At 44.5% G+C, this 12,484-nt stretch overlaps 1 protein-coding gene across 1 annotated transcript in view; it reads left to right on the top strand.

The window, feature by feature from the left end:
• Positions 1–12,484, top strand: part of FLI1 (Fli-1 proto-oncogene, ETS transcription factor) — a 103,562-nt gene that overhangs the window by 52,246 nt on the left and 38,832 nt on the right. The window contains exons 3-4 of the mRNA XM_054998549.1: positions 5,844–6,001; positions 11,965–12,168. Of these exons, the coding sequence (XP_054854524.1) occupies positions 5,844–6,001; positions 11,965–12,168 (362 nt within the window). The remainder of the gene's footprint in view (positions 1–5,843; positions 6,002–11,964; positions 12,169–12,484) is intronic.

Genomic DNA, 12,484 nt, shown 5'->3' with positions numbered 1-12,484 from the left:
TCCAAAGCAGCCATTTGCTCCAGTGGAGCTGATCTCTGTAGCCTGGACATCTGTTGAACTCTGGGAGGTCTTCAGCTGCCACCTGGAGATTGGGAACCCTGGCAGTTTCCAATCACAAAGACAGGGCAGGATGGAAGTCAGAAACTCATTCTCCCCATGCGCCATGGGCTTGGTCTGAATTGGTGCCCCGTGTGCTTATGAAACTGAATTCCCAGCTAGGAGCTCACTAATGAAGTCTGACTGAAAGTCCTTGTTGAGGATAAGCGTAAAATGTAATGTGCAGCTAGGCTCTATGTACGTTCACAACGCCTGCTTTGTGCGCAAGTTTTAAATTGGCCTCCTGCCATGCAATTTGTCTGCCCCGTGATGTTTGCACGGAGTTCTCATGTTCTGCGTCTACCCTGGTTTATTAGGTGCTAAAGACCTCTTAAAAATTCCTTGCGCTTTTTCAACCAGCCAGAACACGAGTGGCAGACTTGGTGGATGTCTTGTTGTTGCCTTCAGAGTTTAAGTCCACTTCAGATGGTACAGTTTTAGGTCTTCACCTATGACATAAGTGTATGTGCCTAAGTGTGAATGTGACAAACTAAGTGGTTTGCAAACACTTGAATCACACAGGTACTCTTGTCTCAGAGCCAGCGTCCTATCAAGTGTATATCCAAGGGATGCCAGGTCACTGCCTGGCACCCCGGGACTATTTAGAAGACCGGGACACATGTACCAGTGTCACGCTGGCTTGCAATGTCACTCATAGCAAAAAAAAAAAAAGAAAGAGGAAGTGATGTCATGACATTTGGAGCAACACTCTAGGGTTCACCAAACTCTATAGTTAAACCATAATTTTATTTTATTTTATATGCAAATCCTAGAGCATCATGGTGTCACTCTAGGTTTTTGCAAGAAGTGATGTTGTGTGCTGCTGCGACACCAGTACACCCCCCCTTTCCCCTTGCCCAGACTTTGAGGTGCTGGTGGGCAATGGATGGGGACAGCCAAGGAGCACCCCCACTATATTCTGATGCAAAGCTACCTATCACGGTTGTACCCCACTGTTCCTCCAAGGGTGGCATACATGGTTCATCCTTCCTGTAGTTCATCCTCAAAACACTCAGATGCGTGTTAGCCTGGGACAGAGTGCGTCTGCCCCAAGGTCATCCAGTGAGCTTAACAGAGGAGTGAAGAGCAGCAAGACTTTAATCTGGAGAACCAGGTTTGATCCCCCACTCCTGCACTTAAAGCCAGCTGTATGACCTTGGGTCAGTCGCTGGTCTCTCAGAGCTCTCTCAGCCCCTCTCCCACCTCACAGGGTGATTGTCGTGAGGATAATAACAACACACTTTGTAAACCACTCTGAGTGGGCGTTAAGTTGTCTTGAAAGGCGGTATATAAATTGATTGTTGTTGTTGTTATTAAGATTGGAACCCTGTGTCCACTAACTTAGCCCAACACTCGAAACACTAAACTACACTGATTTATAATGTAATGTGTGAAATAACTTCCATAAGAAAACTTTTGCACCGCTCCCTTCCCTATTGAAACTAAGCACGCAGAATTACATTAATTCATATTCTTCCCCTCCATACCCCCACCTCTACTTCCCTGCCCTCCCATGATTGTCTTTTCTATTTCAAATTTTATATTGTAAGCACCTCAGGGCAGGGACCTGCTATCTTGTACACTGCACATTGATGGTACTATATAAATAATGATAATAGAGTTGCCGGGCTTCCTGGGAATCTGGAAATAATTTCCCCCCCTCCTCCTTTCCTTTTTGTTTTGCTTCTTAGTGTCAATTGCAGCTTGACTCACTTACTTGAATTGTTCATGAAGGGCAGGCCCCATGGTGTGGGGGAAAGCTGCCTGTCTCAGGTTCTGCCATACTGGGTTAGGATTGAGACTGCTACTGGTCATTGTCAGATCTCACTGAAATAAGAGACCCTTCATGCTTCAAACAGCAGTTGTGGCTGTCATGACTGCACCAGGGGTTTCTAAAGTAAACATAGGTAGATTGTACATTGGCATCCTTAAACCAATACTGGACACGTGCAGGGGAGCTGGTTACTCAGCACTATCCACTAGTATTTGGCACCCAGGGTCAACATCGTTCAGATGCCCACTGCCAACCCTCTATAGCATCCTGGTCTTGTTGCTTCTCTCTTGGCTGTCTCTGGCTGCTTGCTTGCTGTCTTGTCAGAAGTGACGTTAGGTGCCAGCGTGATGCTGGTGCACCCACCCCATTTCCCCTCTGCCAGCTCTTAGCAGTGAAAGAAGCAAGGAAGTGGATTAGCTGCTGCAGGTTCCCTCCCCTTCCGGGTGGCAGTGTGGGTTGGGTTCGGTGGAAGAGAGCAAACAAGTGGGGAGGGACAAAGCGATATGCCCATACAGGAAGGGGAGCCCAGTGCCAGCATCTTACTCAAGAACTTGGAGCGGAGTGCTTCCCAGAGTGTCTCAGAACACACTTCCACTCCTCATGCTTTAAAAATTTCTTGTAGGAAACATCATTGGGGTATTTATTTATTTTGTACATTTTTATCTGGCCTTTCATCCTGGGGGCTCAAGGTGACATAACTTCATTCTCCTCTTCTCCACTTTATCCTCACAACAGCCCTGTGAAGTAGATTAGGCTAAAAGAGAGGGAGTGCATTCCACAGTGAATTTCATAGCAAGTGTGTACTGGAACCTGGGTTTTCCAGGTCAACTCTGTAACCATAATTGCCCTGTAAATTGAGTAGCTACATGTCAGTAGGGCTGCCAACTCTGGGAAATTCCTGGAGATTTGGGTGGAGTTTGGAGAAGGAAAAGTTTAGGGAGGGGAGAGACCTCAGTGGGGTATAATAGAGCCTGAAGCAGCCATTTTCTCCAGGGGAACTGACCTCTGTAGTATGGAGATCAGTTGTAATTCTGGGAGATCTCAAGTCCCTACATGGAGGTTGGCAACCCAGTTTGTAGCTCCAGACAGTTTGTAGCTCCAGGCAACTTTAGGTATGTAAACCTGCAGTCTGCTGCTTCGTATACAGGTCTTTCTTTTAGGCCTGTTGGCAACTGAGATGCTGCTTTGGAGAGCAATATAATCCCTCAGGTTAAAACTCCGCAGAGCGCCAGACGTCTTGTACTCCAAATACTTGCAGCTTTTAACACCTGACATGGAGAATTTTTGCTGTGAGTGAAAAAGCCTCTCTCTCTTTCTGCCTGCAAGGCCTGCCTGCCCTGCAGTTGCTCAAACCCTTCTCTGATTGCCATGGGGACATTAAAACTTCAGCTATTCGCCTCTCCAAAGGCCGCCTTTGGTTCCGTGCCTGGAAAAACAGTAGGCGAAATAATACAACCTTAAATTCTAACATGTGTAAGTTAAACGTCTTATTTCCATTTCCAAGCCACGTTCTCCCCAGAAAGACATGAGGAAAAAATTACCATTTGCCTCAGAATATCTCTGTGGAGCGTTTATCTCCCAGCCATGATAACTATGCTAGAGTAATTCTGCCTCTGTGCCTTCGCAAACAAATATAATGTTCTCAGTCGGAAAATCCTTGAGGCTTGTTCGCCAGACGGGTCTTTTCTTTGCAGCGAACGGGGCAGGTTCTTTCAAAGCTGTGTAGTTGTTTTCTTTTATGAGCGCCGTTGAAAAAACTGGATGGTGGATTGGAGGGGGCTGTTCTGGAAGGAGAGCTGTGAAGCATAAGCATCTTGTTTATTGAATAATTGAATTTTGGTTTCATAGTACCTTATACCCTTCAGGTTTTTGAAGTGGGGTACAAAAAACAGGGACAGGGAGTTAAATCACAAACAATTAAAAAACAAGAGAACCATCATTAAAGTAATAAAACAGTAGCAAGGAACATGTTCAGACTTCAAAACAGTAGCAGATTTAAAAATAGCTGAAGTTTAAAAACAATATATTGAAAAAAGACTGACCCCAACAGCCATAAAACCACACATTTTTAAAAAAATTACTAACCAGGAACAGCCACCACATTCACAGTACTAAAGCAGTGTAGGCAAAGAGAACAAGAATGTTGTCAGTTCCTGGCAGTTGGGTCCCCAAGTTCTCCACAGTTAACACACAGGTGTTCCAGTTGAAGTAACTTTATTAGAGATCCATTCAGTACAAGGTGCATCAACAGTTGAAATTGGCAGAAGTGACGTATGTGGGTCTAGCAATGTTTATTATAGGGAATCTTCCATTAAGGGGTGGTGGGTTTGTAGTGAGACATTGGGCCAAACTACAAGTGACAAATGACACAGGTTGGACACTTGTCAGCTTCCCTCAAGTTTTGATGGGAAATGTAGGCATCCTGGTCTTGCAGCTTGACTCTCCGACTGCTGTCCAATGGACTTTTCAACTGTCACTTGTCCAACATTCCGCCAAGCTGCCTACATTTCCCATGAAAACTTGAGGGAAGCTGACAAGTGTCCAACCTGTGTCATTCGTCACTTGTAGCTTGGCATTGTTTTAGAACAGACAGTGAGAAAGATGAACTTATCTTTGGTTCTCAAGAGAAGCACACCACGAGCCAACTTTGGCTGGTTGTCAAGGACACTACCTCAGCGGAAAGAGAAAGTGAAAGTAAACATTTGTAAGATAACCCTGTGGCATGATGTAGCAATAAAGAACTTTCCACACTCTCAGGGCCAAGCTACTTGCACTCCACTCGATTGAGTGGAGTGCAAGTGGAACGCAAGTGAACAGGGAGGAATACACATGAGTCTGTCCACTTGCCATTCAAGTGTCAGTCGTCACTTGTAGCTTGGCCCTCAGAAGCCAGAAGCAGAACCCATATACATTCATGGCAGATGTGCAAGAGCCATATATGACAAATGTTTTTGCTTGGCACCATGAACTCAACAATGAAGGTGTCGATAAAGTGCCACCGCAGAAAATGCCCTCACGGCCACCTGTTTTATTTTAATAAATGAAGGCGGACTCAACAGGGGTTCAGATTATGCTCTTAATGTTCAGGCCAGTTTATGTGAAAGAGGGCAGTTCCTAAGGTATGCATGTGGGAACTGCTTTGGTGGATGAGAAACATGCGCCATCTGGTTCAACAGTGTCTGTGCTGCGGTGGCCATCCATCTCGCAAGTAGAACCTGATGGCAGCTGTACCTTGTTTCTCCCTCAGCATTTCAGCTTCAGAGATGTACTGGTTTGCATGGAAATTTCCTTCACTATCATAGTTTATAAGCCAGGCCAAGGAATTTCCTTGCCTTAAGCAAATGTTCTGCTCCCCCATCATGCCTCATTGTATCCTGAGAAGCATCGCATTAATTGAGAGCATCAAGCAATTTGCTGTTTTCATTTTTAATGGTTTGTGTGTCCCCCTTTGCAACAATGTCTGTGGCTTCGGGCCAGATCAGAAGGAATCTAGGGGGTGTCAGTCAGTAATGAATCCAGTAGGGGTTTCTTCTGAACAAATAGGCAGGCATTTCCATTTAGAAGAAAAGGAGAGAGAGAGAGAGCGCTGGGGCAGACAGCATCACAGATCTCATAGACAATTCAGTTGACACTTGTGAATTGGGATTCCCGAGTGCCCTATGTGATTACTGTAATCCAATGCAATTTCATTTACAATGCTCTGATATTCAGATATGTGACTCATTCCTGGGAATATCTTAAGAATAGGGTTTTATTGGTAATATAAAGCCATAAATATATTGTTGATAAAATTTAACCTATTTCTGCCACCATACTGCAGATGGACAGAATTCCTGTGGACCTTGTGTATCAGAAGTTGATTGACATGTCGTCTGGGTTTTAACTTGCGTGGGGGAAGCATGGAGAGAGCTCTCGTGTCTGAACCAAAGTGAACGATTGAGTTGTTGATCAGACTTTGGTGTTTTTATTGCAGGGAGTCTCCAGTGGATTGCAGCGTTAGCAAATGCAACAAGTTGGTCGGTGCAGGGACAGAGTCCAACCCCTTGAATTATGGCACCTACATGGATGAGAAGAACGGCCCTCCTCCCCCCAACATGACAACCAATGAGAGGAGAGTCATTGTCCCAGCAGGTAGGGTTATTGGTTGTGTGATGCCAATTTTAGTCAGATGTGCCAACTGCATAAAATGTGACCTCAGACCCTAAACAGAGTTAATGAGAACTCTCTCGGAAAGGAAACATACTGGTGGAGAAATGCCACAGGGCTTACTATGAGCAGATAATTCACAGTGTGAAGAAATAGTTGTGACTGAATGTTCCTTTTCGGACTTCTTAATGGATTCACACACACTCTAAATCCAAGCGATAACATCAGAATCACCTTGCTGGATGGTTTATACAACGAAGACCCATCTAGTCCAACGTTGTTTCCAAAACCGGCTGTCCAGATGACTGGAACCATATTGAAAGGGTCTAATGGTGATGGCCAGTCCCTATTGTTTGTCTCAAGTATCTGACACTTACTGTATACTGCCTCTACACATGGAAGATCCACTTAGCTGTTATGGCTGATTGGGCAGGAATTAATTTTAAAGCCATCTAAAACTAGTCTTGCGGCCATCATAGTGTCTTGTGATGGTCTTCAATATACATTTTGCAAATACCTTCTTTTGTTAGTCCTGGGCTCCTGCATGCCCTTTCAAGTTAGAGTCAGAAGAGCCTCAGATCATGAGAAACTGGCCAGGTCCTGTTGCCCAAACTGCTTTCCCACCCCCCACCCCAAAAAAGTTTGCACAGAGTGGAGTAAATGAGGCATTTTGCACTGAGCCCCATTCTTACAACACACCTTCTCTGCCGTTGAATCACAGCCTCTTTCCCTAGAGTGTATCTCCAGAAGAGACCCCTGAGATGTCCTGCCAAACTGAGGTCATACCTTTAAAATGTTGACTTCTGCTCAGCCGTTGGTGTTTTCCACTTGCAACAAAGATCATAATGCTTCTTGGAGGAAGAGTGAGAGCCAAGCTACAAGTGATGCCTGACACAGGTTGGACACTTGTCAGCTTGCCTCAAGTTTTGATGGGAAATGTAGGCGTCCTGGTCTTGCAGCTTGGCTCTCTGACTGCTGTCCAATGGACTTTTCAACTGTCACTTGTCCAACATTCCGCCAAGCTGCCTACATTTCCCATCAAAACTTGAGGCAAGCTGACAAGTGTCCAACCTGTGTCAGGCGTCACTTGTAGCTTGGCTCTAAGACAATGACTGTACTAGATCAATAGTGTAGATCTGATACAGAGCTTGCTTGTCTTCATAACAAGGAAGAGCTCTTAAACATGTTTCTAGTTCTTATGTTTTAAAGAGAATTGGACAGTGCTTCCTCCGGTCGGATGATGTTCCTGTTATTATGGTCTCCTTGTCTGTGTTGATTTCTCATCGCTACTTCCCCTGTTTCCTCAACCCTATACCAAGAATCTCTGTTTTGCAATGAGAATAAACTTGGTGAAGGAAGGAAGTAGAATTGTTCAAACGGCAACAATGATTCAGAGGGCAGATACTGGTGAAACATAGGAGGAAGGTGAAAGTAAGCTGTTGATAATGTTTCGTGTGTGTGTGTGTTTGGGTAGGCTTGCATTTTTAGATAAGAGTCATGAGAACAAATGTACAGGAAGCAACTAAAAATGCAGATATTCCGTGATAAGTCAATCTGTAAAAATAGCAACATATTCTACAGGCGGAAATGATAAACGTTTACAAAACTGTAAATTATGTATAAATACTTCCCCCCCCCTTTCTCAGAATACTAGAACTTGGAACCACTCATTGATTGGCAGTGTGTTCAAGAATAACTCATGTTTAGTTCACTTACACAATTCCCAACCACAAGATATGATGACGGCCATTCATTGGAATGCCCTGACCTGGATAGCTCAGGCAAGCCGATCGATCTTGTTAAATCTTGGAAGCTAAGCAGGGCTGGCCTTAGTTAGCAATTGGATGGGAGACCTCGAAAGGAGAGGAGAGTTGCAGAGGCAGGCAATGCCAAACTACCTATTTTAGTCTCTTGCCTTGAAAACCCAAGCAAGGGTCACCATAAGTCAGCTATGACTTGATGGCAATTTCCACCAACATTAGCTAGGATGGCTTTAGAAATGCGTTATTTAATTAGATCTTTATACCCCACTTTCCTTCCCAATGGGACCCAAAGCAGCTCGCAACATTGTCCTCCCCTCCTCTACAACTTCCCTGTGAGGTAGGTATGACTGAGAGTGTGTGACTGGCTCAAGGTCACCCAGTGGCAGATTGGGAATTCAAACCTGGGTCTGACACTGTAACTGTTATGCCACGCTGGCATTAAAACTCATTGAAGATAGATAGTCTATCAGTGGCGTTTAGCCATGCTAGCAAAATGACACTTCTGTGTTCAGAAGCAGCACATCACCTAGTAGATGGTGTGAACAACATGCAACAGGAGATAATTATTCACCTGGGGAAGCTGAGCCACAGAGCTTGTGTTCTGAAAGCCGAAGCATCCAGTTTCAGTCATCTCCGATTAAAAGACCTCAGGTGTTAAGAAAGATCTGAGGTCCCAGAGGGCTGCTCCTAGTCACGGTAGACAATGTGGAGCTAGAGGGTCTGACTCTGTATAAGGCAGCTTTGCAGATACCTTTTGTGCCCTGGTCGCCAGCTTCCATTTTGGAATTTGCTTCCATTGGAAACAGAATGCTGGAAGTGATAGGATTAGGTTTCACAGGCAGGGGCATGGCATGGAAGAGGGTTGAGGTGGTCCAAAGGCCCGTGCCACTGTACGGTGGTGGTGGTGGTTCTTTGCTTTGCAGAAGAAAAAGTTTATTCAAATGGAAAGCCAGCCCGGCAGAGGGAAAGCTTCAAACCACCACCAACCCTTTGGCTTGCTGTGATGATTTTCTATTTGCAGGGATTCAAAAAAGAAAGAAACAGAGAGAGCGTTCCAGAATATGATCCCCCACCGAATGTGGTGCAGACCATCTCCTCACCTCTTTCTCTTGCAGCCATAAATCAACCTCGAAGAGTGACACATTCCCAAGTACCCAGTGTGGCTCCAAGGTTCCCATTCTGCACCCTGTGTAACCGTCACACATAAGTTCTCCTCGATTCCCATAGGCATGATGCACAATGCAGATCACAGCTGTGGTGTGTGTAGAGATGAGGCATCAGCCTTTCTCCCCTCTGCTGTTTTTCCAATTTGCTATTTGGCCCCTTGGGGAAGCACATGTATACATTTGAGGGTTTGTTCAGGAGGCCAAATAGTTCCCTTCCAAGACTGTTTTAGATCAGAAAAACGATGTGGAGGTGAGGGAAAGCTGAAACCCTTTTCTCCTGCACACCATAGTCACAATCCTAATGAAGCAATACATACACGTGACTGTAATGCAGGACACACCCAGACCCAACCTGTGTAATGTGTAAACCTCCCTGTCATAGTACTTCATGGTCCCCAACCTCAATCAACCAGGGGAGCATTTCTTTCTCATCTGCCACAGTGCAGCAAACTTTGGGGGCAAGTCCTGGGGCGGGGTGGTGGTGGGGGAGAATCAGTGTTGTTCTTAAAGTCACCACCAGAAATAGAAACCCTACAACTGGATCTTCATTCAGCAGTGGGTGTGGTAAGAGTCAGCTGTGGCCAGAATCCGTGGCCCTGGCCTCCTCCTCTTGTACTGATTCCGCCAGGCCAGCGTTGCAAAGGGTTGGGTGAGTGGGAGTGAAATGTTTGTTTTTGTCAGTCCAGTCTGGAACTATGAGTCAGACATATAAAGCAAAGTTGTCTGAGCGAGGAGAGGTCATTTAACAGAATTTACTACTTTCTGGAGCATAGTCATAAACAGCCCTCCAAAAACTTTAATAACCATCTGTACAAAATTTGTCATGGGCTGAGTGGAGGGCCAGATCGCTGGAACTATCTATCTCACAGAGTCCTGTAAATGGAAAGAGAGACGGAATAGGGCACTGTTACTAGACTAGAGACAGGGGCCAACACCGCCAGTCCCGTTCATTCCTGGCTTTGCCACAGACTTGCTGTTTGCCCTTGGGTGAATTGCCTTCCATATCTCTTAAACCCTCGATGTTCTAATGTACACTGCAGAAGATCTATGTAGAAACAGATGGAAATGTGGAAAGCGGTCATTTCTTCTATGCCCATATAAGGCTGCTTTATATCAAGCAAGATCATTATTATCTGCTTTGGTTTATTTATTTATTTATTATTGATTTGATTTGATTTATACCCCGTCCTCCCCACAGATGGGCTCAGGGCAGCTAACAACATTCAAAAAATACATTAAAAGTCACAGAAACATAAAATCAATAATAATTTTTTAAAAGTCATTAAAATAGTCCAGGAGCAGGCTATTTAAACAAATATTGGGAGTCCATATACGGCCATACCAGAGGGCCGAGGGCAGCCCCAGCTGTTTGGCATCTTAGGCTAGGAATAGTCTTTCCCAGTCCATCTATCTGAGCTCCTTTAACTAGAGATTCTGGGGCCTGAACTTATGACCTGCTGCATACAAAGCTTGTGCTCTACCACTGAGCCACAGCCATTCACTCCTTTCTGTACTACAAGGCAGAGCCAGTTTTGTATAGTGGTTAAGAGTGGCAGGACTCAAATCTGGAAACTGAGTTTGATTCCCCACTCCTCCAACTGAAGCCAACTGAGTGACCTTGGGACAGTCACAGCTTCTCAGAGTTCTCTCAGCCCCACCCACCTCACAGAGATTGTCGTGAGGAAAATAATAACATTCTTTGTAAACTGCTCTGAGTGGCCATTAAGTTGTCTTGAAGGGTGTTTATAAATTGAATGTTATTATTTGACTAGGGAGGATTTCTGGACTAGTCTAAAAGTCTAACTTAACCCCCCTCCCTGTGGCCAACATACCCTAAAAGCTGCCTCAGCCTCTGTATTCCACTACGCCCTTTAAAGAGATTGGACTCGATCTTATAAATGTACTGTCTACATGCCAAGTCTATAAGGGTGTGCAGAGAGGCATTGTCAGTGCCTGCCCAGCACCTTGGGAATTTTCTCCCTTTTATTTATTTAAAACATTTCTACCCCCTTTGTGTGCATGTGCCATCAAGTTGCAACTGACTTATGGCAACTCCAGCCAGGGGCTTCCAAGGCAAATGAGAAGCAGAGGTGGTTTGCCATTGCCTTCCTCTGCAGAGTCTTCCTTGGTGGTTGGCCATCCAAGTACTGACCCTGCTTAGCTTCTGAGATCTGATGAGATCAGGCTATACCATACCCACCCTTATCTCCTTGGAAAGAAGGCAGCTTGGAGGTTCTCTAACATCCTTAGGCTGTGCATCTTCTGGAAACCTGGGTAGCTACAGATAGAGTAGAATAATGGAATTTTGAGGGGCTATAAGTCTAATTAAATTACTGTGTGTTAAGGAAAAATTTCTTTTAAGGTACTCCGCATTCCAGATTACACTTCTCAACAGCTGTCACTCACAATTAACTAAGACACCAAAAGCGATCCATAAAGAATTAATGAGCTTTATTTACAGTAAAACCCAGATGCAGTACCATGTTCCGACACATGCATAAAGATCAGCCATAGCAGAGAATCTTACATACTTTCCAAAGTTAATTGTTTACCGAAAAGAGATACAAGTGTTATACAAAACTGGATACAAACTTCTTCGGGATCAAATTCTTCGAGAGACATGATGACACAAAACAAGTCTGATTGACAAGACAGTAAACTCTTTCTGTAATATAAACATGTTCCATGTCTGGTGCCACAAAGGAATCTTGGGTGTCTTCCTGAGAGAGTGTTTATCCAAGGTAAATCCTTGAGTACAAAGTCAAAACGAGAGAGATACTGTCCTTGCAATAGGGCTTTCTAACCCTACTCAACCACACCACCAGGAAGAAATCTGCTTACAAATAACAACTTTTGCTTTCTGTGCAACAGGTCAACTCCAATAAATGCTCATACATAGGTCTTTTAGAATAGGGGTCATAGATATTCCCTAACACTATGATTGGGAAAAAATACTTTACAATATTTGTTCCTAAAGAAAAAAAAGTAGTAAAGTATTCTTCTTTTCTTCCTACACTAGATCCCACATTATGGACCCAGGAGCATGTCCACCAGTGGCTGGAATGGGCAATAAAAGAATATGGTTTAATGGAGATCGACACCAACCTTTTCCAGAACATGGACGGCAAGGAGCTATGCAAAATGAACAAGGATGATTTCCTCCGGACCACGTCTCTCTACAACACGGAAGTCCTGCTGTCTCACCTCAGTTACCTCAGGGAAAGTAAGTGTTTATTTTCCTCTGTGTTCTTACTATCTACCTGGCTGGTCAAATGAAATAAACATCTCTTCATTTCTATAAGTGAATAACTGAGGTACTGAAGCAAGTGGGAGAGGAAAAGAAAATAGAATGAAAAGGAGGAGGGGAAAGGAGATCATTAGAGATGTGCCCATCAGCAGAGATACAGTGAAATCTTCGCAAACAGGACCAAGCCATTTGGCATCTTCTCTCTATTACATTTTACCTTATCCCTCCTCCAGTAAGCTCATCCCTCCTCCATTTTAGCTTCACAACAATCTTGAGAACTAGGTGAGGCTGA

This window comes from Eublepharis macularius, chromosome 14 (genome assembly GCF_028583425.1).
Source record: "Eublepharis macularius isolate TG4126 chromosome 14, MPM_Emac_v1.0, whole genome shotgun sequence".
In the NCBI taxonomy this organism is placed as follows: domain Eukaryota; kingdom Metazoa; phylum Chordata; class Lepidosauria; order Squamata; family Eublepharidae; genus Eublepharis; species Eublepharis macularius.
This window is presented reverse-complemented; position numbering and strand designations above follow the sequence as displayed.